Below are 25,986 nucleotides of genomic sequence, written 5' to 3'. Positions count from 1 at the left end.
ATCAGCAGGACCACAGACTGGCCACATCAGGGACAGTATTTCTGCCTCTGTAGTTCTTACAGTTACTATGAACTGGAGCCATGAGTTGTTAGAGAGCAAAATCACTTAGGGATGTGGATCATCAGGAATTTTTCCCCAGAAATTCGCATTCAAATCATCTGGAAATGAATTTGCCTTTCCCTTTGTGACCAACTGACTCCTGGGGCTGGGAAAGTATGTCAAGTGCTGAACTCCTGTAAGAGGTCTGGCAGAGGCACGGCACATGCCACTGCTGCAAGCAGACAGTAATGGAATATCTCACTGACTGTGGTGGAATCCATGAAAACTAGGGGCAGGATCAGTGTGGCTGCGTTCTTGGGCACCCATGAGACCAATAAATTAAAACCTTTTCAGCTCAGCTCATGGCAGTAAAGGACTTTAGAAGCACTCCAGTGTAAGACTTCTTCCATGAGCAGAGCTGCTACTAACCCCAGTGACACTTCTACTAATGGGAGGGTCATTAAATGGAACAGAATATTAATGTGCTTTCTACCAATGGATACTGTTCTAATGATTGGGCAAATTTAATAATCAAAAAACAAACTAAATCTTTTGGAGCATGTTTCAATATCTAAATAACTCATGCTGCATCATGAGAAGAGTCGAGTTCAATGTGTTAACACATTTCTGTGTGAGCACCTGAGAGCCAGGAGACCTGCTGAAGGAGCAGGCCTGGCTCTCAGGACATGCACGGTCACTGCAATGTCTTATTAAGGAGCCCTTCTGAGCGAGGCAGTGGCAACAGAATTCCTTGCACAACTGCAGCCAAGGCTTTCTTCAAAGTTAAAAAAGACTGCATTTGGATTTCTTTTCAGTGCAACTCAGCTCCTCATAATGCAGAACACAATCAGAGACAGGGGGATATTAAGTGCATCTCTCTCACACATCAGCTAAAAATGATACATTCACCATCTTGTACAGATGAAACTTCTTTTGTGAAACCACAAATCAAGTGCAGTGGGACCTTCTCCTGATTATATCATCTTTCAAGCACAACTCAGAAAACCTCACTTTAAGCAGGACCAGGTATAGTCTCCTCCGACCACCTTCTTTGGGACCTGCAGGGTACCATCATTTCATAAAAGACGCAGATGTGAATGTGATTAAAATATCACTACGTTTTTCAGTGTAGGGAATCATTAATGCATGTATAATCACAGTTTAAATAGCTGTGAACCAGCTCATACAAAAAAATACAATCATAGCACCATATTTACAAATTTAGTACCATCTCCTAGGTAACTAGAGAGTCTCAAACAATCTTTTATGGCTGATTAGGTTATGTTAGTGCTTTCAAAAAATTGCCTGAATTTCTTTTACAAATATACACTTACAAAAAGAAACGTTATCAAAACTGCTGTCATCTAAGGCAGCAACTTGTGTTACAAAAGTTATTAAAACATCATTATAGACTTAAAAAAGCTTCAAATTTACATTTTCCTTCTCATAGGCACTCTATAAACTAAAACGTGGCCTGTTTTCACAGATGTTAGTTTAAGCACTTAAACTAGTTAAATGTTACCAATGTTGCTCATTTTTTTAGATATAAGCAAAAGGAAAAAAGAATCACCCATTAACCAGAAGCATCGTTTACAGTTTTTACTTTTGCCTACTTTATACAAGTTTTGCTTAAAAGTGACACTGTTTTGACGTTGCAGTTTAGTGCATGTTATCCCACTGCCTTCTTAGGGCTTAGCTCCTTCTTCCCTAGAATTCGGTGAAGGCTAGCTGACATGAAGTAGGGTTTTGCTGTAGATCCATCATTTCTTTCCAGGTCTTCACCTGAATTTACACAGCAAAAGCGGCCAGAAGAGCAGACAGCAGTTCAACCACACACACATCCAGAATTGAAGAAAAGAGAGAGCAGAAGAAGACCCAGTATTAAAACCAGTCTCAGTCAAGGCAGTTCAGCTGTACTGTTGACAAAGGACACTATCAAATTTCTATTTGTTCAAACCAGAAAAGCTTTTACACAAAGCAGAGATGCAAACATCTAGCCATTTTTAAATGACGGCAATATATGCAGTTCATTCCCCAGGTCTTTGGTTTGGCAGTATAGGTGGGAATTCTCAGAAACATTCATGCCTCCACAGAAGCCTGTCATTTCTGGCTTGAAATTTTGCCCCAGTTAGAGCTGAGGATCTAAGCACTTCTTAAAACTGGACCTACCTAAGATAAAGTTCTTCTGAAAACCTGATGCCACAAAATATATTCTATATGATCTCTGGCTATCCATTACTGAATTACTGCATGGGAAGCAAACCAGAATATGCATTTTAAATAATGAGGCAGATATACTGCTTTTTTTTTCTCCAGGGAAAGGGAAGAAGGCTGTGACTAAACTGGGTTTAGCCCAGTGTTTGTGCCATGCAGTAGTCACAGACCAGTGAACTATTTCACACTGATGAGCAATCTAGAGGGAGTGTGCAGGGAAGCACAGTCATTGCAAGTGCAACCCTGCTGAGGCCAGAGAGAGAGCACTACATATAAGGGCTGGCCAAAGAGGTTAGAGGAAGCAAATCTTCAAGTATCTCCAAGGCAGTATATACCCTGTGGCTTTGGAATGAATTAAAAAGAAAACTGCTAATATTTGAGTGCACCAACAAACCTTCTACATTTAATTAGTTTGATCAATTTCCATTTCACTCTAAATAACAGTAGTAACTTACTTATGGAGTGTTATTAGTGCCGTCTACCTGTGATTATGTTTGTTTAGAACCAAAATCCATAACTCAAGATACATAGCTCTCAACTAGACATTAACTTTCAGTTTTCTGACTGATTTTGCTCCTGTGATTCTTTGGCCACCCAGTATTTCCAGAATCACTGTTAACCTTAGTTTCTCGGGAAGCAAGGTTAAGAAGGTGAGTGCTTAAAGGAAAGAAAGACTTCATGCTATTGTAAAAGGAAGATCAGTATTACCATGTTTACCTTGCCTCAGTGATCCACTATGCATGTGCTAGATTAAGCCTATGACTATAGTTAAGCCTATGACTAATGCTAAGGGGATCAGTATCACCTTAGCATTATCAAGTGATTCACCAGTTGCAAGAGCAATCACTACCATGCAACTTCAACTCGGGCCTACCAGAATGACTTTGATTATAGGAAAATTATAACTTTATTTCTTTAATTCTGTATATCTAGGAAATGGAATACATTTTGTAATAAGTACATCCTCTTCTTACAGTCATGTCCTAATCTGAGACAGATTTTTTTGTGACTTCAATATCCTCTGACTGGACACACTGAACAGCAGCAGTCCCTCTGAGGGTGCCCAAGATGGCTTGCCACTGGTGGGTCCAAGGGACAGATAGTTTGTTAAATGGTATTTGACACAAATTTGAAGACATTTCAGCATAATACTTTGTTTAGGGCTGTTAAGTTGAAAGAAACATATATACCCTAACTATTCTATGATTCTATAAACATGTACACCAAGGAATAACTTTGTTATTGACAAAAGGTTTGAGTAAATCATTTCTGTACAGGGCTCTTTACAAAGCACCCAGGAAAAACTGTTAATGAAAGTTAAGGAATGACTGAAAAACAAAAGCCAGATATCCCCAAGGGCCAGACAGCTACCTTCCATTACTTAAAACTAATTAAAACTGAACACTGAAACACTTCTGTACATCAAGGAGCCAGTCTAAAAAGCAGTTTGTTTTTCACAGTCTGATAGCATGTCACCAGAATTCTGTAAGGAATGGATAAGGTGGTTTTCTACTCTTCCTGTCACTTGCAGGTATTAGTGAAAGAAACCATGGTACTTACAAAAGCAGAGGAAAAGCGTGTCAACACACATTGCATAGACGCTGAAGAACCCGTGTGCAACTAGGTAGGAGCCAATAATGACTGTCTACAAAAGAACAACACAATAAACCCTCAAATTCAGTTTAGCATCAGTGTGGCAGTGGTAACACAAGTCAGAAGCCTAGTCTGCTAAGCAAATTTAGGAAGATTTAATGGCACCTCCATAATTCTACCAAAGGTCACTATTTCTGTGGAAAGGGATCACAGGCTCAAGACACTATAACATGCAGTAGCTGCTGGCTTTCCAGCTGCCAAATTACAGCCATTTCAACCCCCAAAGAGAATATATGCCAAGGATATTCTGAACTCCTACAAGTTTATTCTAAAGAACGCCCATCCTGGAGATGTCCCTGAGCCTAATGTAGCTACAAAAGGAGAAAGAGATGCATCACAAGTCTCTTCCACTAGAAGTCACACTGACATTGGTGCCTCACCACCACCTTTGCAGCTCAATCCTCACCTCAGTGGACAGTATGCCACTGAGAGGGTGACAACAGGAGCTACTACCAGACTATTCCCTGAGTAGTCTGGACACCTCAAATTGCTCTCAATGGTCAGGAGAGTAGGTGGTTGCCTTACCAACAATGGTACCCAGTAGTAATTTAACGCTGGGGCTTCCTGTGCAATGACTGGTATCTTCTGTGTGAAGAAAAAGAATGCAAGAACACCTGCAAGAAGCAGAAAAGATCACTGATTCCTATACTGACTCCGATTTCCTAAGACTAAAGAGTGGATAAAACAAACAGACAACAGAACCAAGGTTAAATATGAGCTTACAACCAGTAAATTCCTCAACACCAATTATCTCCTGGATCTGCATTGACAGAAGAGATATGTAAATGAATCAATTACCATAAAGATATTCATGGGCCCAGAGAGATTTTAATGAATTGTTTTGTTTCATCATTCTACTGGATTTAATAGCATAATTAATACATGATGATAAACAAGACGATGACATGAGATAACAAGGGCCAATGGATGGATCTTTTGTAAAATAAAAAAGACTGAGGAAAAATCTGCTGCTTTAACTTTCATTACTTGTAGAAATACTGAACTACTTCAGATTAAATGGAGAAATGGCAGTGCTAGTGATAAGCACAAGAGGTTTAGAACAGACCAATGCACCTGTAACAGAGATCACCCAAAGAGTTTATTTTTGAAGACAACAAAGACACAAATTAATTTCACTATTCCATGGCTTATATTTGTTAGAACATGTTTCAGGTCAAATTTGACACCCCGCCTGAAAGTCAGGCTAGAGTAATGACAAAGTAACTTAGATCTGCTCTTGGGACTAATTTTCAATTTTTGGTGAAAATAGACTTTGTTAGTATTTTTTCTTTTTTAGTATACAGAATACAAAATGTGGTTATTTGTAAAATAATGATGGAAGCAGCTGTAACACTTGCGAATGGAGTGAAGGAACATGAAAACCCCATTTCTGAGAGTGTTCCATTTAAAAAATAAAATCACTTTTCTGTCACAGAAAACCATGAATAACATACTTTTATATTTACTGATAATTAAGAAACCCCTCTATAGCTTATAGCTATAAAGGTTTAGTGTGAGGTGTCCCTGCCCATGGCAGGGGGTTGGAACTAGATGATCTTAAGGTCCTTTCCAACCTGAACTATTCTATGATTCTATAATGCGCTTGAATACAGAAGAGCTTCAGGCCCATCTCCTGCAGACCTGCCCCACCTCCTCCACTTATGGAAAAGATGCTGCCAACAGCACATGGGGCAGAGGGAGAAGGGGAAAAAAGAATCATTTTAGTTCAATCCTGTAAACCCCACAAACATCGGAAAGCTTCCCAAATAGTAAGACCCATAAGAACCTCTAGATGTTAACTAAGCACATATAAACATGGTGTGCTTGTAGGTATCAGAACACAGAACACTGGAAAGAAAACATTAGCTCACCTACACCACCAGCAACGAGGATTTTCCCCAGGAATAAAAGGAAGTCTGTAACTTTGTCCAGAACTGCAACTCTGTCAGCAAAGGACAAATGATACACAATCACCATCCAGACACTTGTATTATTTCTTCTTAAATCTATAGCTTATCTACAGATAATTGACAAACATGACCAAGAAGGTGTCTTCTGCTGGTTTCATGGACTGACAATACAATCAGACAGAAATGCAACACTGAGATGGGCTTTGTCACAGCCTGATCCTAGGAAGCAAAGCAGCACTGAGCCTCTTGGTGAGTTAATATAGCAATATTGATTCTGCAGTTGAAGACCATTCACTTCTCTTTATGGTTAAAAAACAAAACAAAACATCAAATTATGTTTATTTCAGCCTTTCTTCTAGGGTCACAGATAAACCAGGCTAGAAGAGGCAAAATACACACTGAAAAAAAAAAAGAGCAATGCTTGTAGGTCTTCTTACTTTGTCCCATCTGGCCACATTTCACGATCCCATACGATGCGAAATCCACTATTTTAAGATATCATGGTACAACACTGAAGGCAGGAGGCCTCAAAGCAGAGAGAAAATCACCAATGGATGAATTAAGGTAGACAGCAGAACTGACAGTAAATCTGCAGCCCTCACTGAAAGCAACAGCAGGGAGTTCCTGCTTGAAATACTTCAGGCCTGTCTTACCAGAAACTGCAGGTAAATAATGGGATGGAAAATGAGCTTTCTATCATCAGCCTGAAGGCTACAGATATGGTAATGCACAGCATTGACTACCAAGAAAGATGAACACTAAGGAATATTAAAGAGTGTAAATCATCTCATTAACCTGTCAGAATTCAAAATCAGCAAAATACACAAGACAAAAACATCTCAGTTTGAAACAATGAAAAGTACATGCCTGGCTTTTAGCTATTGCTCTTAATGATTAAGAGCAAAACCACAAACAGCAGTGAGGTAATGTTAGGAAAGCAAATGAAGGCAGCTTCTCTGCCCTATTGCACAGGTGTGGGCACCACTGTGCTACTATTACTGTGGGGTAATGGAGTGAACGTGCTCCATTCTCCCATCTCCAATTCTTTGCTGTAGTTTCTTAAGCATCATTTTCATTTTGCTGTTTTGGCCTCCCTCTCCATTCATCTCCACCTCCCAGTCCTTCACTTAATTTAAATCACCTAACCAGTTTTATTGTGTCTCTTGCTTGGCAATCAGGCTGTCTGCTATTTTATCAACATGACCTGATCCTAAGTTATTCTTCCACTATTTTCTGATCTCACAGTAGTACAGGAAGAGCCAGGAGCAATGAGGAAAAGAATCTGATGAGAACAAGAAGCTTGGCAGCAGTCTTCATGGTAGGGAAAAGAGCCAGGGAAGTTCCCAGCACTAGGGGATATATGGGCATGTTACAGATACTGGTTTGGAAAGCAAAGTACTCTCTTCTTCTACTCCCTGACACCCCATAAGCTTTCTGGTTCACTCTGAAGATTTTAAGTATTTCTTCTGCTTTCCTTTTTCACAGACAGTGAGTGGGCCAAAGCTCAAGAAACACACATATGGCAGATGGTGAGCACTCCATTCCTGTATATCTGCAGGTCTCCTATCAAGGGCCCCATTGGTTCCTTGGAGGAATCTATACTGGATGCTTACGAACTTGAAAGAGCGAATCACAACAAAACTGTTGGATTCCATCAGCTCTGCACAGGTTGCTGTGCTGGAGAGCCTGCTGGCCATGTCTGAGGACAGAAGCATCTTCCAATAATGGGAGAGGACAGAAGTCTGTCTTCAGAGTGTGACCGCAGGAAATCCTAACATTCCAAGTCCTGGAGGGTGCCCCTTACCTCACCACATTCCGCATGAGCAGAAAGAACGCTTCCTTCGCCGAGGTGCAGAAGTTTTTACCATAGATGGCAATCTGCAAAAAGCAGTAGCTGTTCAGTATTCAGATAATAAGGATCCCCCCTTGTGTGCCACCATCTTCCAGAGCACGGTTCTGGTACATGCACTGGGACTCAGGTGAACATAAAGCACTTCCCCCGGTCACCCGCTACCTCTCAATGTTCCCACCAGGCTGGGACAGAGTATTATCCATCTTTCCCCTTCAAATGACCTGATAATGAGCATGCCACCCCAGTGATCTGGCAGGCAGCAGACACAGTACTGAGTTTGCCAAGTTGAGCAAATGAGGTACTTGCTGAGGGATTCCCACATCGCTTGCTACCTGCACTAGATTTATAACCAGTGGAAAGAACAGGCACTTGTAGAGCAGAAGTGAGTTGACCCCTGTATGTCTCTCCTTGGAACTGACGCTGCTCTCACTTAATAAGAATCAGCAATACCAGTATCAATGTGGATTTACATCAGCATAAAGTAAAGAAGCTAAAGTTATTCAAGAACAAAACCTTTTCTTCTTCCTGGAATAGCATCTGCCAGGGTAGGATATACTAGAACAGCTCTCAGTGCATTCAGTTTACCAACTGTAAACAAGACAGTCAACAAGAATACTTCCTCTTCCAGATGGCATTAATTTCTAACACCAATTGCATGAACATGGGTTATAATGGACCCATTCCAGCCACCTCTTTTGAGATAACAAGCCAGGACTGTATCGTTCAAACAATGAAATTGCTTCCAGTCAGAGCATCCTAGGCTGACATCTGTGTATGTTTATTTAGATGAAAATCTGGAAGTTCTCTTCTGGAAGTTAAGAAGGGTTATTTAGAGAAATAGCACTACTGCTGCTGGTAAAATTTGTGCTTTTAGCTTCCAGGAGGAAGTACAGATACCACATGCCTTATACAAGCACTGCCTCCAAACAGAAGTGTCATCAACATGCCATATGAAACAAGCTCATATTCCTGTTGAAATCAGGATTTCAATTGCTGACTCAGATGGGGAGTTAACCAGTTATGCCATCTCCTCCCACCTACTTTGGGGGGTGAGGGTGATGGACAAGGACAGGCATGAAAAGAAGTTGAGTTCAGACTCAGGGAAAACAAAAAATCTTTTCCATGGTAGAACCATATGTGTTCCTGACAACTCTTATAAATCCCATTACTTTTCCAGCAGATTCTAGTACTGCTGGCTGCTGAGCCATTAGGAGTGGCTAGGGTATTTTAGTGCCCCAGACAGGGGAGACCACCTGCAGAGACAGCACATACCATGATGTAGGCATTTCTGTTTATAAATTTTAAGAATTTTTCCAAACACCAGAAACAGCATTTGAGGCAGCAGAGTAGAAATCTAGTGAAGGAGTTCTGTGTACCTGGAAAAGAGGAGAGTACATCATACACAGAGCTCCTGAAGTGTCTTTCTCAGAACATGGAAAGGTATTTGTAAGAAAATCTTACACTATGACAAAAGCAGAAACATTACTTCTTTTCTTCTAGGTACGAAGTCTTTTCCTCGATCAAATTTAGCTCAGTAGCTTTCAATTAGAGCAGATCCACATCCCCCACACAAACTTTGCATTAGGTTCCCAAGGACACAGCCTCAATTTGAGTAAATCAGTATAAATTCACTGGCTTCAAATGCACCTACAACAGCTAAAGCTCTCTTTTCACTGATAAAAAACATCTTGGGAGAGGAAGGAAGGGATTTACCAGAGGAGGCCTTGATAAGCTAGGGTAGATTCATAAATCTCACCTTTCAGTTTGTGATCCAAGTACTCCAGTATTACTCTAATAAGCTGGACAATTGCAAGAATTAAGGCTCCAAATGCCAGCGAACCTGTATGGTATCTAAAACAAAATAAATTACTGTTATATTGCACATATGTACATATTTACAGTTATACATGTATGTGTATGTGTGTGTATACACAGAAATAAAATTATAACTGGAGGAAGGCCCATTAGTAGGAATTACACGTACTAATGGACCATTACCTCGATCCACAAGAGAGAGGAACAGGATGAAGCCATTGGTGCTTTTGGTGTTTGAATGCTGTGTCTGTCTGTGTGGCCAGCTGTGTATACATGTGTTGCATACATATATTTGGGTGTGTGTGCCTACTGGGAATACCTGCTCAGCCTTGTACTTGGCTGGAGCTGGGGGCATGGAGCTGCAGCAGCCTTGCTGCTGTTGGGCTATAGGATTCAGCCTCCCTCTAACAACTACATTTTTCTGACTGGGTTTGGATGGAAGAGAGTTAGAATTCTTTGTAGTAGCTTGTACAATACTATGTTTTGAACTTGTGATGAAAACAAGTGTCGATAACAAAGGGATGTTTTAGCCACTGCAGAGCAGTGCTTACACAGCATCAAGGCCTTTCCTGCTCCTCACCCCAGCAAGCACACTGGGGGTGCACGAGGAGTTTGGAGGGGACAAACTCACCCCTGCCATGTCCCATCCCTGGCAGTGTCCCAAGGCCAGCTTGGAGCAACCTGCTCTAGTGGAAAGCGTCCCTGCCCATGGCAGGGGGTTGGAACTGGATGAGCTTTAAAGTCCCTTCCAACCCAAACCATTTCATGATTCAGTGATTCTATACGATTCTATGACACAGCCAGGACAGCTAACCCCATCTGACCAAAGGGATATCCCACACCATATGGTGTGTTCAACAGTAACAGCTGGGGGAAGAAGAAGGAAGCAGGGGGACACACACATTTGGAGTGATGGTGCTTGTCCTCTAAGTCACTGGTACACGTGATGGAGCTGTGCTGCCCTGGGGATGGCCGAACACCTGCCTGCCAGTACAAAGTGGTGAATGGATTTTGTATTGTGCTTTGCTTGTTCACACAGCTCTGCTTTACCTATTGAATGCTCCATATCTCAGCCCATGCACTCTCACACTCTCACCTTTCTGATTCTCTCCCCTGTCTCACTGTGTGGAGGTAGCGAGTGGTTGGGTGCGACGTGGCTGCCCACTGAGAGAAAAGCACAGTGTTCACTCATCATTTTCCTTTGATATTCCAAGTCTGGCTTCCCTACATGTAAAATGTACACTTGTTGGATATGTGAGAGGGCTCACATCCAGCCCCACAGTCTTACCGTATTGCTCGTCCAAATGAAGAGAAGAGTGGCCATAGTGGGATATCAGCTGGTTTTCGAGAGGCCCAGTAATAGGAGGCAAAGGCACCAGCAAGGGTACACTGACCCAATGCAATTGCAAAGTTCACCAGCCAGAGAAAGACAAAGGCATTGGCTAACTGTAAGATGAAGATGTACTTATGGTACAGGCTTTCTCCTCCATAAAAAGCAAAAGTACACTGAGCACCTGGACACAATTTAGTGACATTGGTTGTGTTAAAAGTCTGTACAGGAAGAAAAATAAACAACACAGTGATAAGCACTGAATTCTGTATTCACAGGCTCTGAAATTTCACAACTTAAGACAAATCACATAATCCTGCTTGATGTCTCATTAGATCATTGAACACTACACACCAGTACTATGCAACCTGTTTACATACATAAGGATTTATATCAATGTTTATGCAGGTGTTTAAACTGTACAGTTGGCAAACAGGGCTGTTTTTCCTAACCCTGAAACCTAGAGATACAGAATTTGAATGTCAGAAATATACTTTAAAGATACACAAATGCTTCAGTTTCATTAAAGAAAAGCTGCTCACATAAAAAGTTATAGCAAGGAAAAAAAGAATATTTGAAAATCGGAGGGCAAGTATGATGCTTGTGTAAATCACCATGACTGAACTGAAATCAACTGAGCTATGCCATCCTGTACAAGCTGCAGAAGTGCCAGAGCTTACCTTCTGTAAGGTAAGACATAGGTAAGCATACCCTTACCTATCTCATGGTATTAAAACAGGGGTAGTCTTTACATCAAATTACTCTTCCTTAGTTCTGTTGTTCAATTCATGTATTTGCTCAGTTTGGGTGTTAAATAAAACCAGCCAACTCCTAATCCCTTTCTTCTTTAGTGTTCGGGTAGCAGGATGGTGGGGAACTGTCTGGGATGTACCTAAGCACAGCAGCACATTGACATTTAAACACCTGAAAATAAACCTGACAAAACATTTGATAAGTATTTCTAGCTTTCAAGAAACACTTCAATTCAACCCCACACTCAAGTCAAAAGACAAGTATTTCTGGAGCTTCATAAAGGCCATCACTGTGCCAAAAGCAGCCAAGCCTCTGCTTTGAAACCTGGCTGGTCTTTGGGCAAATTTGAAGCACAGCTTTCAAATTCTTCCATCGCCTTTTGAGAACCACAAAAACAGAAATCCTTGTGAATTCAGGAATGCTTTTCCAAATAAACCTGTATTTCTGCATCCTCCTTTCTCACCCAGTAAATGAGACTGATTGATACTCACCTGCTCACAGGACACTGCAGCAAAAAAACTGCTCTGTATTTCTAAATTGCTTTGGACAAAGGAGTCTTAGCTGAACACAAAGCACTATTTTCAGATTTAACACGAGGAATCATTAGTTAAGATAGGCACATTTTCTCACACTGCATTTAATAGTGATTAAGAAATACAATTACTATAGCTCTCACTACAGGTAAGTATTTGTAACACCTACCTCTGGGTCACAAGTCAGGTTTGCATACTTGCACAGTGTTTGATTAGCCATTACTTTATACACAGGTTCTCCTGATGTAGCCAGAAAACTGAATGAGGTATTTTAAGGAGGAATCACAGAGCTGTGGGCTTTGAGCAACTCAGGAGTGTGCAGTGGGTAACCGTGAGCTCTAAAATACTTGTGCCAGTAACAGAAAAACCGTTCTTGCTATGCAGAGATGTATACGAAGGGCCACAGACAAGACTGAATACTTTAATTACTTACAGAACTATGGCAGACTTCATCCCAGAGCTGTATGCCATGGCCAGAGTGGGCAAGGGGAATAACCTTGAAAGCTGACTCAGCCTCTCCTGCACATCCACCTCTGACAAGGCACATTATGCAGTTTTTTGAGAGCTTGGATTTTGGTGGCAGTAGGCACAAAGCATAAGGATAAATCAACACTGTCCTGTACATCAGTAACTGACCCTCTTTGCATGAGAAAGAACTATTTGTTTGCAAAACGTGACTGTATCCTTTCTGACACCTTACCAAAGCCTTGCCTTTCCAGGAACAGACAGTGGCTGCTGTCAGGCAATTGAGAGGACTCGGTGCACTCTGTGTTCTTTCACTCTTTTCCTACATTATTCTGTACAGAACATGTGGAGCCCACCCAATCTAACTAAGTGACCATTAACATCAGGTCCCTAGAGCATATAGCCAAGAAAGGGCATAGTCACTCTTTGCTGAGGTTCCTTTTTCACCCCTTGAAGCCAACCTTATGTAGTATAAAAGATCTTGTATGATCCTCTGCCTTGGCATGGGTTTAGTCCAGCTCTTCCTAATGACATTGAGTTCACTGTCCAGTTGGTACATCACACACAAATGCCCAGTGAGGAAGAGTGTATCAGTGCAGAAAGTGCCTACTGACCAAATAGCCCTTTTAATGCTGGTTTGGCCAAGGTGAAATAGCAGAGAATTATCTGGACTTGTAGACCAGAAGACTGTTCTTCCAGAGAGGTACACAGACAGAAGGATACACAGCTGTCACAGCCCAGTAGGAAATACAAATTGCAATGAGTATGAAGGTGACAATTGGATAGAACAACGTAGACATTATGTAGCCAATAGCCCTGGTGAAAGAAACAAAACACGTCAGTAAGCTACTGCAGTTTAAGAAACAAGCTTTTTATCAGTCCCCTTCTAGCATCATCCTTTTTACTTTGAGCTACTCATTCATAATGGTAGCATAATCTAGAGCTGGGATCTCAGAATACTGTGGGTTCTTTCTTCAGATGTCTTTACATCTTTACTTTGTCATTTCTACCACTCCACTTTGATCACCAGCACTACAATCAACATTAGAAATTTGCCATGTTCCAGCCTGTCTTCTACTTCCTCCTTCTCCATAACTGCTTCACAGATCCAGCTCTCCAAGGCCACAAACCCATTTCAATCACATCTTCTTGCTGCAGTATAATAAACACCTTTTATTTCCTTGTCCCACTCTGCTCAGTTCATATGCTCTTCCCTCAGCTCCTACACACCTGAAATTACCTCTTGCTACTTTGCATTTGAGGACTCTGTTCCTAGCCCCTTTTCTGCCTTAAGTACTAACTATTTTGGGGCAGGGACATTCAGTTTGTCTTTGTAATGCCAGGGCATGCTAACACCTTCCTGTGACTATGGGACTTCCCTTGCATGTGCCCTAAATGAATGGTGCTCACCTTTGGCTGCTGGCAAGCAGAAAGAAGAATGGCCTTTCACTGTTGGCAGCTTAGAGAGCTCCTTTTAACATCAAGGCTGATGTTCTAGAGGCTGACATTCTGCTAATAGTTCTTGTTAGAATGCAATTACTGAGAAGGAACTTGAGCATGTCAGCTCCTACTCCTCCAAGGACTCCCCTCTGTGAGTGAGTGGATACAGCCCTGTTGAGTAAACCAGCCACAGTGACCTCAGATGTGAGTGCCTCCAGCTGGGTTATCTCATGGGATGGGATTGCAGAGAGCAGGGTTTTGTTCACTCAAGATTACAGGTTGGTTCTCTTCGCATTCTGGCCATCTACCTCTTCCTGTTACTCTAAATTGTCTTTTCAGTGACCCTGTAAGCTTATCACAAGCCTTTTTGTCTCTTAGCATTTCCTACAGGATTAATTTGTGGCATTTCTGATGCTATGTGTTTGGCAGGAGGGAGTTTCCAAAATGTAAAAGCAGACAAAATCACCCAATTCCTGCTGCTAAACTAGTAAGTGTTGGGGGAGTGCAAGGGAACTTCCGTGTGCAATCAGGACCTGAAGAGCAATACATCGATTTCTGTTTTAGTCTAGAGATGCATAAGTCCAGTAAGAGGCACACAGGAGGAACAGTCACTACACTACATAGTAGCAGTGTGCAGCAGCTCATAGAAGGCCTCTTGGTTTCCACTAACAGCATGGACAGAGTAACAAACAGTTAACTGTTTGCACCTATGGATATCAAGACAATTGCAGTATTTTTGACAGAGTAGTTAAAAGGTATTGAAAAATGGAATTTGATTTCCAGTCGTTAGCAGCTTGGTTTGCATCTTCTCGAATACAGGGCGTGGGCTGTTAGGTTTACAGGAATTGCACACAGAGCTTCACCTCATACGCTACGCATGAGAGTAAAACCATCACCCTCAAGTGACCTTTCCATGCTGCTGAAGAACTACAGAATGTTACCACTTCCCAGCAGGAAGTTTATGAACTTCGTGAAATCCTTCTACCTGTCAAGGCTGTGGACAAAAGTGTTGCAGAGAGTTAAAAGTGTTCCTGGATTGTCATGAACAGGAACTAAAGAGGATAATTCAGTGCTGCCAAAATTAATTGCTATGCTTTAATTGCACAGTAGCAGAAGACAGGAAACAGGTACCTGGCTGAATGCAGAACTTCAGTATTTCTCAATCCCATTACAAAAGTCCAAAACCCTGACTCCTGAGAACCATAACATCAACAGAGAGGGCAGGAAACTACAAGCAAGTGCACACAGATAAACTCAGAGCTAACTCCATGTGCTCTAACAGAGCCCTACTTCTCAGGCCTATGAGACCTTAGCCTATTTGCAATGAAATCCAAGGGTGTGGTAAGTCCGTTTCTCCTTTCTTATATTCCTGTTAAAACAAACCCAAACCAAACGCAAACCAGAACTAAGAGTTGGCACTGGATAAACCAGGAACCACTGTGAATAAAGCCTATCCAGATTTCAGAACTCTCACATCCTGCTCTGCTTTCCTCTGTACTTAGAGATGAAAAGAAAAGCTTTGGACTACACAACATTACAATTATCTGGTCATGGAATTCTCCTTTTCTCTCTGCAGATTTATGCATGTCCAGACAAAAGGTTGATTGGAGCCATAAGGATCCAGTCTTTCCTGAATTAAAAGCCCCAGCCAAAACAACACCACTCCTCTACCACTAGCATAAGTCTCTCTGGAGACCATCCAATGACAGAGCAAAGGTGGCAGGTATAGGTCTTAGGCTCCTATTAACAGTGTCCCACACTTGGCACACACCTCCTTGCACCGAGGATTCATGGTGCCGCTAACAGTGTAGGTATGCTTCAGGCAGGGAGCTGGGAGATAAGAAATGTCTGACTGCAAAAGAGAAAGCTCTTATAAGCACAATCTCAGTGACAAATAACTGGCTTTCTTTACACTATCTGTATGGCTGGACAAATCCAATGTTGTACTTCAACCCCAAATTCCTGCCCTTGGTAGTGCAAGACGAAGTTCAAGAAGAGTAGACTCCAGAGATCATTTAATAAAATTCAAAATATATTCCCAAAACTCAGGCAAACGTACCTACTGCCTTCCTTCAAGAGTGCAATAGCGATCCGGATCCGATTCCTTAGGAAGATCAGCATCAGTATGATTATGACCTCAACACCACAAAGTAGTATCACTGGAAGCAAACAAAAGTTAGATTTATCAAGAACTGAACCAATAGGCTGCCTCTGTAGTTCACCTGCCCCCCCCCTTGTGTTTTGCACTATTGCTCATGAGCTCGCTAGAATTCCCTGCTAGAGCAGCTCTTTCCTTCTCTCACTGCAGCTGCCAATCTTCAATCCCATTTCACAGCTTTGTGGGAGGATACTGTACATGCCCAGAGTTTGTCAGAATGGGCAGGACCCTGACAGTTCACCCTTTACAAATGCTGCTTTTTATAACAAAGAGTTTGCATGTTTATACTCTAATGCTGCTCATCTGTAGTATTTCGATACAATAAAGAAAAAGGAGATGCAGAGTCAGCTTTTTCCTGAGGAGTGCAGTTTTCTGAGACACACTCTCCTGTAACATGTAGATGCACTTAAATCAATAGACTTGCCTGAGCATTAGCTTGGCATGAGCTCCTTTCCCCTCATTCGAGTCAAAAAAACCCAAAGAGGCTAAGACAGTACAGTTTTAGACAAATGATTTTCACCTTCCCCTTGTGCTGCTGAAATCACACAAACTTGCTCTAAGGTTAGAGAGCTGAGAGCACCATGTCCCGGAACACTTCCTCTCTTAGTTGTGAGCAGTGTTTGATTCAGAACCCAGATCTTGTTTAAGGAGTCAGCTTCTCTCTGACTTCGACTGGCACCAGTTCAAATCCTACTGTTGCAATAGGAAGTAGAAGAATTCTCTGGACTCCACCTCCAGAAGGCAGAGTCTTAAATGCCTGAAGCACACCTCCTCTGACCCTGAGACACATCCCTTAATTCTGTGTGCCTCAGAGGGTTAGACACCATTTAAACCAGCCCAGCAGTGGTGGATGCTTACACACACCAGGCCCTTGTCTCCTTCAGCTGAAACCAAGAAGTTTTGCAGAGGCAGAGGAAGACAAAGGGATGGTTTCCCTCAGCCATGGGGTGTCTGGAGGTTTGCACAGGGACAGAGGAATTGGCTTCAGGTCCCACAGATCTGACACAGCCTCAGAATCCAAACCCAGATAGTCAGGGATGATGTTCAATTGCAATCCCAAGTACTATCAGCACCCCCAGCCATCAGAACTGCATGTGGCAAGTGACCTCTGTGGTGCTCAGAGCCACTGACTTTCTTCAGAACAAAATTTTTGTTACACACATTTCAGCACCTATTTCTGGTATGGTTCTCAATGAAGGAATACATAGGCAGGTTCCTTTGAAGCTGGTCTCAATCCCGTTCAGCTCTGTCAAGTTAATGTAGCTTGTCCCAGGCATTGTGAAAAAGGAAAGCAATGTCAGTCCGTGATGAGGTCTAGACTAGGACTAAGAGAGCCTACGATTTCTTCAAGGACATTTAACTGATTTGCTGGGTGACTTTGGAAAAGTAATTTCATTCCTGAGTACCTCAACTGACTCATCTGAAAGTGACACTGACCTCTGGATAAACTGTACATTGGCTGCTAAGAATCAGGCAGGGGAATTACAAGGAAAGACTTAATAAAATCCTAATATTCTCTACAGCCAGCATGCTAAAAAGCTCTGCCTCAACAATATGTAGAAGATGCTTGTGAGCAAAATGATCCAACACAATTACATGAAGACACAAAGCAGAGAAGGGAGATTGAAGCAGTAAACTACTGCTCTGTTAATTTAGCTACCAATTAGTAGACACAGTGTTTTAGGTTATGTGATGTTCATCATCAGTTAGTGCCTGTGTGCCTGCTAATAGAGCAGTAACAGCAGTGCAAGTAGTATTTGACAGGTATTTGCTCTCTTTTGTGTCCCTCCTTCCCTTTGGGAGGGATGCATACTCTGCAGGCTGTCTTGTTCCAGTCGGGTTGTTTTAAATATACTGCCCTTGTAAGAGAAAGCAGTGAAGCACTTTTGAAAACCACAAGTGATGACATTAGTGAAGTCACATTAGTTCCACAGCCTCAGGTCAGCCTCCAAGAAAATTCAGTGACCTAAATGTAAACAGGTCTACAAAAGATGCACAGAGTTTTTCATCTCAGTTCTGGGCCTCACAGGGAGGGAGCATAAACAGACTGAGAGAGAAAGATGCCTCTCCTTATCTTCATCAGGACTTAGTTATTGCCTTCTGCCTCCCCATTGTGAAGGATGAACACAGAGCAAGTAGAATGCTAGTAACACAAGTGTTTTTCACTATCATCACTAGTGTGATTGCATTATGATCCCTTACAAATACACTAGTAGCCTTGCAGAAAAAGCAGATTTTTGTACTGTACAAAGAAAGAGAATTCTGCTTACTTCTATGAGCAACATACATAGAGGACGAGATTTAACATGGCAGAAACTGCAGCGAAACAGTGACTGAATCTCCTGAACATTCATTAACAGATACCAAGTTTAAAGGGCACTTACTAAATGCTAACCATGTTTGCCTCAGCTGCAGGTACACTCTGAAGTCTGTCTGGAATCCAATGTCATAAACAGTGAGGTCAGACCCAGGTATTCCTTTAAGATGGTCATACTCCCAGTAACAATGCCAGATGCCTGTTAGAAAACAGTATCAAATAAGTGTTTCTGAAGAGTGCAAAGACAAGGTTGGGGTTGCTCTAAATCTTTGACAAGTGAAATGTTTTTCTCCTTAGCACATCAGATAAGCAAAACCCAAACACGCATTACTGCGAGACTAGTCAGCTATAACATCACATCTATAGAAAAGAAAGATGAGTACAAGTGAATGTGGACTAAGCACACTGCGATTAGATAGTTGAGGTTGCTACATCTGGTGCTAAGTATCAGCACAGCTGGATTCTTACTAAATTTCACTGTCATTTAAGCCCTTCTCACTTAACTGTGTTTAAACCTAGGCACTAGTTTTCCCAACTATACCCTTTAAGTGATGTTAATCACTTACTTTCCTTGCCCAAAATTAAGCAATAAGAAAAATTAAATAGCCTCAGAGGGTGGAGGATTACACCTACCATAACCTATAATTCCAATCACGCCAAAGATGAAAATCCAGAAGAGAACCCCAGCTGTGAATCTCAATAACACAAGGAAGAGCAGACTCACAACCATTGCAATGAACAGCCCACTAGAAAGACAAGAAACAGAAACACAGGGAAAACAAGACTGAGACTCTTTCTTGCATGCCTCTTATTCCAAATGAGGGTCAGTCCATCTCATGTAGGAGAATGGTTTGTAAAAATGTATTTCAAGATCTTTCTTATGAAATATTTCCTCATGGCTCTCTGCTGTTAGAAACAGATTATATATGATGGTCTCACAGGACACAGCCAGAAATGTCTGCACACACTAAGTTCTCAGGGAGTCTGAATGGGACCAGTGCAGGTCTGGTTTGGTCATGTACACTGGCTGACCAACTCACTGCCTTTTCCAGGCCATGGCTTAGTCTACAGTACAGAAAGTTAAGCTGGAAAAATACCTGTGTGTGTGTAGGTTGCTGCTTTATGTTCTCCATTTAAAATCCCTGCTTGCAAAGAAACAATATTAGGAAATAAATATTTGAGGTGCTTTCCTAGAAAAAAAGAATTCATTTTAGGAGGAAAAACAGTGACTCTTTCTACCCATTGGAGAAGAAAATGATCAGGGCATACTGATGCATAAAAAGAAACGGTTAACAGCCATCAGTGGGACCCCTAGGAAAGACATCTACTGTGTCTTTATCAAGTCTGTGGTAAGGAAACATTTGCTTTCATTTCATTCCCAGAAAGCAAGTCAGAAAGGAAAAAATTACTGCCAAAGGCCTTTTTACTCAGAAAGGCCTTCTAAAGCAATGCAAATAAAGCAGTGTGAACAATGGTTCCATCCAACAAAGATCCAGCTCAGACACTTCCCAGAACATTTCATTTCTCTAGAAACAGAATTTTGATTCTCTAGAATCAGAATTTTGTATTAGAACAGACTCAAAAGAAATGAAACCCTTTCCTTGCCTGTGGTCAGGAACCTCTCTTCTGAATGTTCCCAGTTTATTTAGCCAGTGACTGAAGATAAAGAACTGGTCAGCCTGATCACAAACAATCAAAACCGGATGTTTTGGGCAAACTAAGCCAGATGGGCAAAGGGACAAGAGAAAGAACATCCATTTATTTAGTTAAACGTTTGTGAACTGGCCTTTAAATGCTTCCCAGCATGATGTGTTTTCCCTTTTTGAATGGCTTGTTTGAATTCAGAACTTATTCCTCAAAAAACAAACAAACAAAAAAAAAGCTGTCTTTTTAGAGTTCCTGACTCCGTTCTTTAAAGCACTTAAGTTACCTTTATCTACAGTTAGCTTCAGATCTACACAAATCCTAGAAACATCAAAACTGAACAAATACCTAGTAACAACTGTCCTTAACAAAGTGGTTCCCTTAAACTGAGCCTTGAAAGCAGCAGTTCTTTGAGAGTACAATAAAAAGAACAGAGCAATTCCATACTTGATTTTTAATCCCACCTCCTTTCACCATCAGGCCTTTACTGTCATCACCCAAACTCTGGCACTTTAATATGTTTGCCCAGCAATAATTTGACACATGGTCTCATTTGGTGAAAAGCGTGAAGAAAATTCTATCAAATTACTTTAAAAGTAACCACAACTCCTTATAAAAGTATCCTGTTTGAAATGTGGAAACTGGCCTCATTGAGAAATTCTGTTCAGAAAATGGTCAATTCTCTCTTCAGCCCATCTGTTGAGCGGTATCTCCTTTGAGAGAATCTGCACTATAAGCCTGATTTCAGTAACAGATCTAGAGAGAATGGCCATTTATGCACACACACTTAGGTGTTTGCTTCAGCAAAATAGCTACTTCTTTTGTTTCGGTGCTGCATTTTTACTAATCGCTGATTACTGAGTAATAGTTGCAAGATAAAGCTAACTCTGCTCGGTATTTTTTGTTCTTTAAGCTGCTTTGCCTGCTGCACTGGATTTATGGAGTTAGACTGGATTTATGTATTATAATGAATTTAACTACAGATTGCTAGTATCAATTTAGAAATTTGGATGTGTTTTATATAGATACTAAAGACATTTAGCAACTGTAATTGGTTTAAAAGACTCTTAATTAAGATTTTTTAGTTTTGGAATTTCCACACTGATGGGTCCTGCAACAGAAGACAGCACCTCTTGGGTTTCTGCCTGGTAGGATATTAAAAAGCTACTCCAGACCATACAGTATGCATGTATGCTGTGCTATCCTTACTTCATGTACAGAACCATAACAACATTATGGCAGAGTTTAAAACTAGGTTTGGTAATAAACACATGCGTGATCTATTTTTCAATTCCCTACACACTCCAAAGTGAGTTTGGAAAACCATAAAAATACCCATTAGAATCTTACATTAAAATCCAGTACCAAGAAATGGCATAGTCTTCAAAAATTTTTACTCCAATTGATCTTGCATCCAGGACATTATTGATGCCACTGAGAAAAGACAAACCAGAGAAAAGGTTGCTTTAGATAGAAAAGCAAAATATAGTTAAACAACAAATAGGCACAGTGAAGGAATTTGAAGTATCTTTGCTAGTGGTGAGTATATTACTATCCTCTAGCTCCAGTTCCATAACCAAGCCGACATCAACCACCATTACCCCAAATCAAAACAACTGTAAAAATGTCTATACTCCTGAAAGGCTCCTGAAAAAGCCTTATTAAAAAAGCTTTGTGAGTACTCACTGTCATCAGATAGAACTGACCATTATGTCACAAGTGTACACTATTCAGATCTGCAGTGGACCAGGAGCCAAACAGTTGTCACTCCAGAACTGCTAATAGCAGAGAAGCGAAAAACAGCTCAGTGAAGCAAAAGGAGGACTTCTTGGAGTTGTTTTCCTAGCCTGCAAAGTGCTTGCCCATATATGTTCTCCTAACATTAGAAGAAATATCTTATCAAAGAACAAACAATGTAGTCATAGATGCCAGAAGGAGGAAACTTTTTAAGGTGCGGGTGTTACCACTGCTGGTAAGCTGCTAGAATGTGGTAGCCTCAGATCTAGAGGTAAGAAAAGGTACCCCTGTGCTCCAAACAGACAGGCTGAGGACGGAGAGCAGCTGGAAAAAGAGGCTACTGCAGCAGTTTTCTCTCATCCTGGTTGCTATCCAGGATTGGAGATGCTTGCTGTTCATCTGCAAGGGAAGTGCTGTCTGGCATCAGAGCCCAGGACATTGCCTTTTGACCTTCAGACATGTGCTAAACACAGGAGCATGCTGATGAGGTGAGATGCCAAAGTACTAGGACAGTCCACGGTAGCAGAAAGGCTGTTGTAGGAAGGCAGAGCTGAGGCCATTACTGGCTGGCCTGAGTCTTGCTGCATTTGAACCTCCTTTAACTTTCCTTAGTACTAAATTTTTATAGGAAAACCAAGTAGAATGTTTTAAAAACTGATAGTCATTCTGAGGCAGACTATGGCTTTTGGCTCCTTGCTCATTTCTGCATACCACAGTGCTGGTTTTGCCTACTGGAACTTTGCAAGTGCTCAGGCACAGAAACCATCTACCAGCAAGTCTCATCTGGGTACCCTCAGATGTTTGCTGCAACAGATTCTGATCTTTGTTTTTCAATTCCTAAATTATTTCACAGTCTCAGAAACCAACACGTAAGCAGTCCAGAAGGGTAAAACCTACTTTGCAGCTTCCCTGAGATCGGTTACATTTCTTGTTTTCCCTCTTCCGTCTTTGAATGTAGTCTGATTTGCCACGGTTAGCACACCATTCTTCGTGGAGAAGTCTGGGAAGCATCTCTTCAGAACTATTCAAAATACCAAAAGCAAGCAGAAATGTTACACCTCATGTCAAATGAGCTCCACTTTTGTTGCTTTTCTTTTGTGACACATTTAAACAATTTCAGAGTCAAGATCAATTCCTTTTCAGCTGATTATGTAATGGAATTATGACTTTGAGAACTCTTGCAAGAGCCATTCTATGCAAAATTAGGATTTTTATGCTCTGGGATTTTTTGTCCCAGCTAAGGGGACAAATCTCAGCTGGAGATTCTAGGTGCTACTGAAAAATAACAGTAGTATGTCTAGCAGCTTAAGAATTTGCAATATATGCACAACTTACTCTCTGTCAGTATCTGGGCAGTCTGCAAAAACTGTGGCTTCTCAAATATGTAATTTCATGGTAATAATCAAACCAGCCCCCAGGGACAGACTCAACATGATTGGTCACAAATGTTATTAGCACCCAAAACAATACATAACAGCAAGTGTCAGTTCCTCATATGCCTGGTGAGCTCCAGCACGAGGCACTATCACTAGACATTCTTGGAAAGGAAGCAATGGATAAAAGACAGAAACTATTGGTTAGACAGAGGGAGGAGAAGATTATGAAAGAGAGAGACAAGGACAGATGTTTACATACTCATTTACGTTGCCCTGCTCTTTGCTGCACCAATTCCTTGTTTTCATTCCAAAGGGAAGAGCAGCTCCTACACAGCTGTACTTCACCTTTAGCTAACGGTTCTGCACTTTCCGTACCAGGTTCCAATAAGCACTGATGTCTGGGCTCAATATTCAGCCTCGAATAACTACGCCCTTAGTTATTTTCAGGAAATAATTAATTAACATGTCTCTTTTCCACCCTCTCTAATCTTCACCTCTTGCTGTAGTATAAAAGAAGATAATAGCTTCTTTGCAAATGATTTTCTGTCTTTTGGGTGACTATATGATTTTTCATACAGATTTTTAACTTTTTATCATTTCATTCATTATTTTCTCTTTTTGACAGCCTGCTCCTGGCTTACACAATCTCTGATTTAAAGCATGGAAAAATAAACAGCAGTTCCTTATTTGCAGGAGCTTCTAGGTCAGCAACAGATGCTTTTGAGCTCTGAGACCTCTGCTTGTCTACTCAGAAACACCTCCTGACCACAGTGACAAAACCAGCTTTTTGCCCCCTTAATTCCTGTGCCTTCCTGCATAGGCAGCACTATGTGCAGCACTGAAAAGCAAGCTATGCTGTAACTGGGCTCAAGTACGAACTGAACTTCAACAGCTCCCCAGATGAGCCTTCCTACAGTTGTGATTGGGTTGGATGCTCACGTTTTAGAAAGCACATTTTGCACTGTAAAGCATTTCTTATCAGTGATGATTCAAGAGCAAGAAAGAGCTCAGCTTGACCCAATCACATTCTAACTGTCCATGGATGGCTCTCTAGGAAAAATAATGCTAAATCTTCATATTTTCAAACTGTTTAAAACTGAATGGATGCCACTGCCAGGTAACAGACACCTCCTTGTGATCTTGCCACAAAACACTTTTCATACTGGAGCTGTGCTTTCATGTGAACACTTACAATCTGCTAAGATGTGTGCAAGAAATAGAACCACTCACAAGGCCTGCTTGGAATGATCATCGAAGGACAATCTTCATCACGTAGGACTTGAGCAACAGACTAAAAAGGGGAAAAACAGGAATATTGAATACATAGCAATATAACTATGTGGCTTTTGTTTCTCATCCACTCTGAAAAAAATGCCCCAAACTGGACTCTGTAGCCTCCTCCCCAGCATTGACTGATGGAGCTGCAAGACACATTCATGATGTGAGAATCAATCTCTCAATGTGATTTGGGAAAAGACTATTCTTTACTTTTCTAGTGACAAAAAAGAAAAGACCTCTTCACTTCGGATCAGTAGGGGAGGCAGTAATGACTGGGCAATCGTTCCTTGCTTCCTCCTTACTTTTATCTTAAAGAAGAGTAAGAATTTAACACAACTAACATAGCTGAATTGCAAAGTGATTTAGAGATGGCAGAAATAACACAGTACATTCGAGTCCAAAATCAGTTCCATGAAAGACAGACTTCTTTTCCTAGCTGAATTACTGAGGAGCTATACATAACTCAGGAGCCTTAAGAACTGGTTTGAGACACTCTGCTCTACTGCTGTAGAGTACTTACTTGCCACAGTAACACAACCACATGGGTAGCTGCAGATACTCTTTAAGGAAACAGTAATCACTTAAAGAGCTAGGGATTTGATGTGCATACAAGACCTTCACCCCCGATTAAATCACTGTCAAAGCATATGTATGGGACAACTTATATGGTGAAATCAGAATAATTCAAAGCTTTGCTGTAGCTCAGTAAAATCATGTGTATTACACATTGCTTGAAGAAAAAAAAAGTATTCCATCACTTGCTGATACATACAGACCTTGCGAGGACTGTTAAAACCAGGTTTGCAGAACTGCTTGAAGTAATTCCACTGATCGGGTTTGTATCTGTAGGAAGCCTGAACATCAATGTAGGTCACAAACCTGTCTGGGCACTTTGAGACACAAAGCTGCAAGAAAAGAAGACACACTGGGGGTAGAGAAGGTAAGGAAAGTCAGTGAAATCAAAAAGCAAGAAAAAAGGCCTCCTGTAAAAGTTCCCTGTTTTATGGAATTGCCTTCAGTAATGTTTACTGCAGCATTTGAAAAGGGACACAACGCACTCCTGATTTCCTAGGTGAGCACTTTTCAAACTCTTTGGTAAATACTTTCAAAGTCTCTCCCCTTCCCTGGTACATCGAGCACTGCCTGTACCTCCATCAGCTTCACACATCCCGATGGATCTGCAGAGCTTCCAGTCTGCTGGGGAAAAAACCCAACTGTTTTTTAACAGCAGGAAATAAACCATCTGCCAGGTCCTCCTCTGCTCCCCTCAGCAGCCGTGTCCTGAGTGAGGTGGTGCAGTCTCTGCTTTCACAGCACACACCTCATGTCCTTCTAGCACATTTGTAAGGAGAACTTTACTCAGAAAAGGCCTTGTGCAGCTAAAATTCTTCAACCCTTCTACGCAGTCTCTTCAGTCAAACACAGCTCCATGGTTTTGCGTCAATCACTCAGAAGTGACTTTACTACTGACT

At 41.4% G+C, this 25,986-nt stretch overlaps 1 protein-coding gene across 5 annotated transcripts in view; it reads right to left on the bottom strand.

The window, feature by feature from the left end:
• SLC44A5 (solute carrier family 44 member 5) overlaps positions 1-25,986 on the bottom strand; it is a 94,482-nt gene continuing 68,496 nt past the window's right edge. For 4 of the 5 annotated variants that reach the window (XM_034063481.1, XM_031050758.2, XM_034063482.1 and 1 more), the window contains exons 8-24: positions 25,291-25,419; positions 24,467-24,527; positions 22,758-22,881; positions 21,474-21,557; positions 19,113-19,225; positions 18,547-18,678; positions 16,064-16,163; positions 13,288-13,380; positions 12,269-12,356; positions 10,772-11,034; positions 9,425-9,519; positions 8,941-9,044; positions 7,621-7,694; positions 5,778-5,848; positions 4,432-4,520; positions 3,814-3,898; positions 1-1,821 (exon numbers count right to left, since the gene is read on the bottom strand). In XM_034063481.1, coding sequence (XP_033919372.1) covers positions 1,709-1,821; positions 3,814-3,898; positions 4,432-4,520; positions 5,778-5,848; positions 7,621-7,694; positions 8,941-9,044; positions 9,425-9,519; positions 10,772-11,034; positions 12,269-12,356; positions 13,288-13,380; positions 16,064-16,163; positions 18,547-18,678; positions 19,113-19,225; positions 21,474-21,557; positions 22,758-22,881; positions 24,467-24,527; positions 25,291-25,419 — 1,818 coding nt within the window. In that variant the 3' untranslated portion in view covers positions 1-1,708. Of the gene's footprint in view, positions 1,822-3,813; positions 3,899-4,431; positions 4,521-5,777; positions 5,849-7,620; positions 7,695-8,940; positions 9,045-9,424; positions 9,520-10,771; positions 11,035-12,268; positions 12,357-13,287; positions 13,381-16,063; positions 16,164-18,546; positions 18,679-19,112; positions 19,226-21,473; positions 21,558-22,757; positions 22,882-24,466; positions 24,528-25,286; positions 25,420-25,986 lie in introns of all 5 variants that reach the window. The other variant, XM_031050760.2, reaches the window with a different exon arrangement.

This window comes from Melopsittacus undulatus, chromosome 6 (genome assembly GCF_012275295.1).
Source record: "Melopsittacus undulatus isolate bMelUnd1 chromosome 6, bMelUnd1.mat.Z, whole genome shotgun sequence".
NCBI lineage: Eukaryota > Metazoa > Chordata > Aves > Psittaciformes > Psittaculidae > Melopsittacus > Melopsittacus undulatus.
Note: the sequence above shows the minus strand (reverse complement) of the source record. Positions and strands in the feature narration are given on the sequence as shown.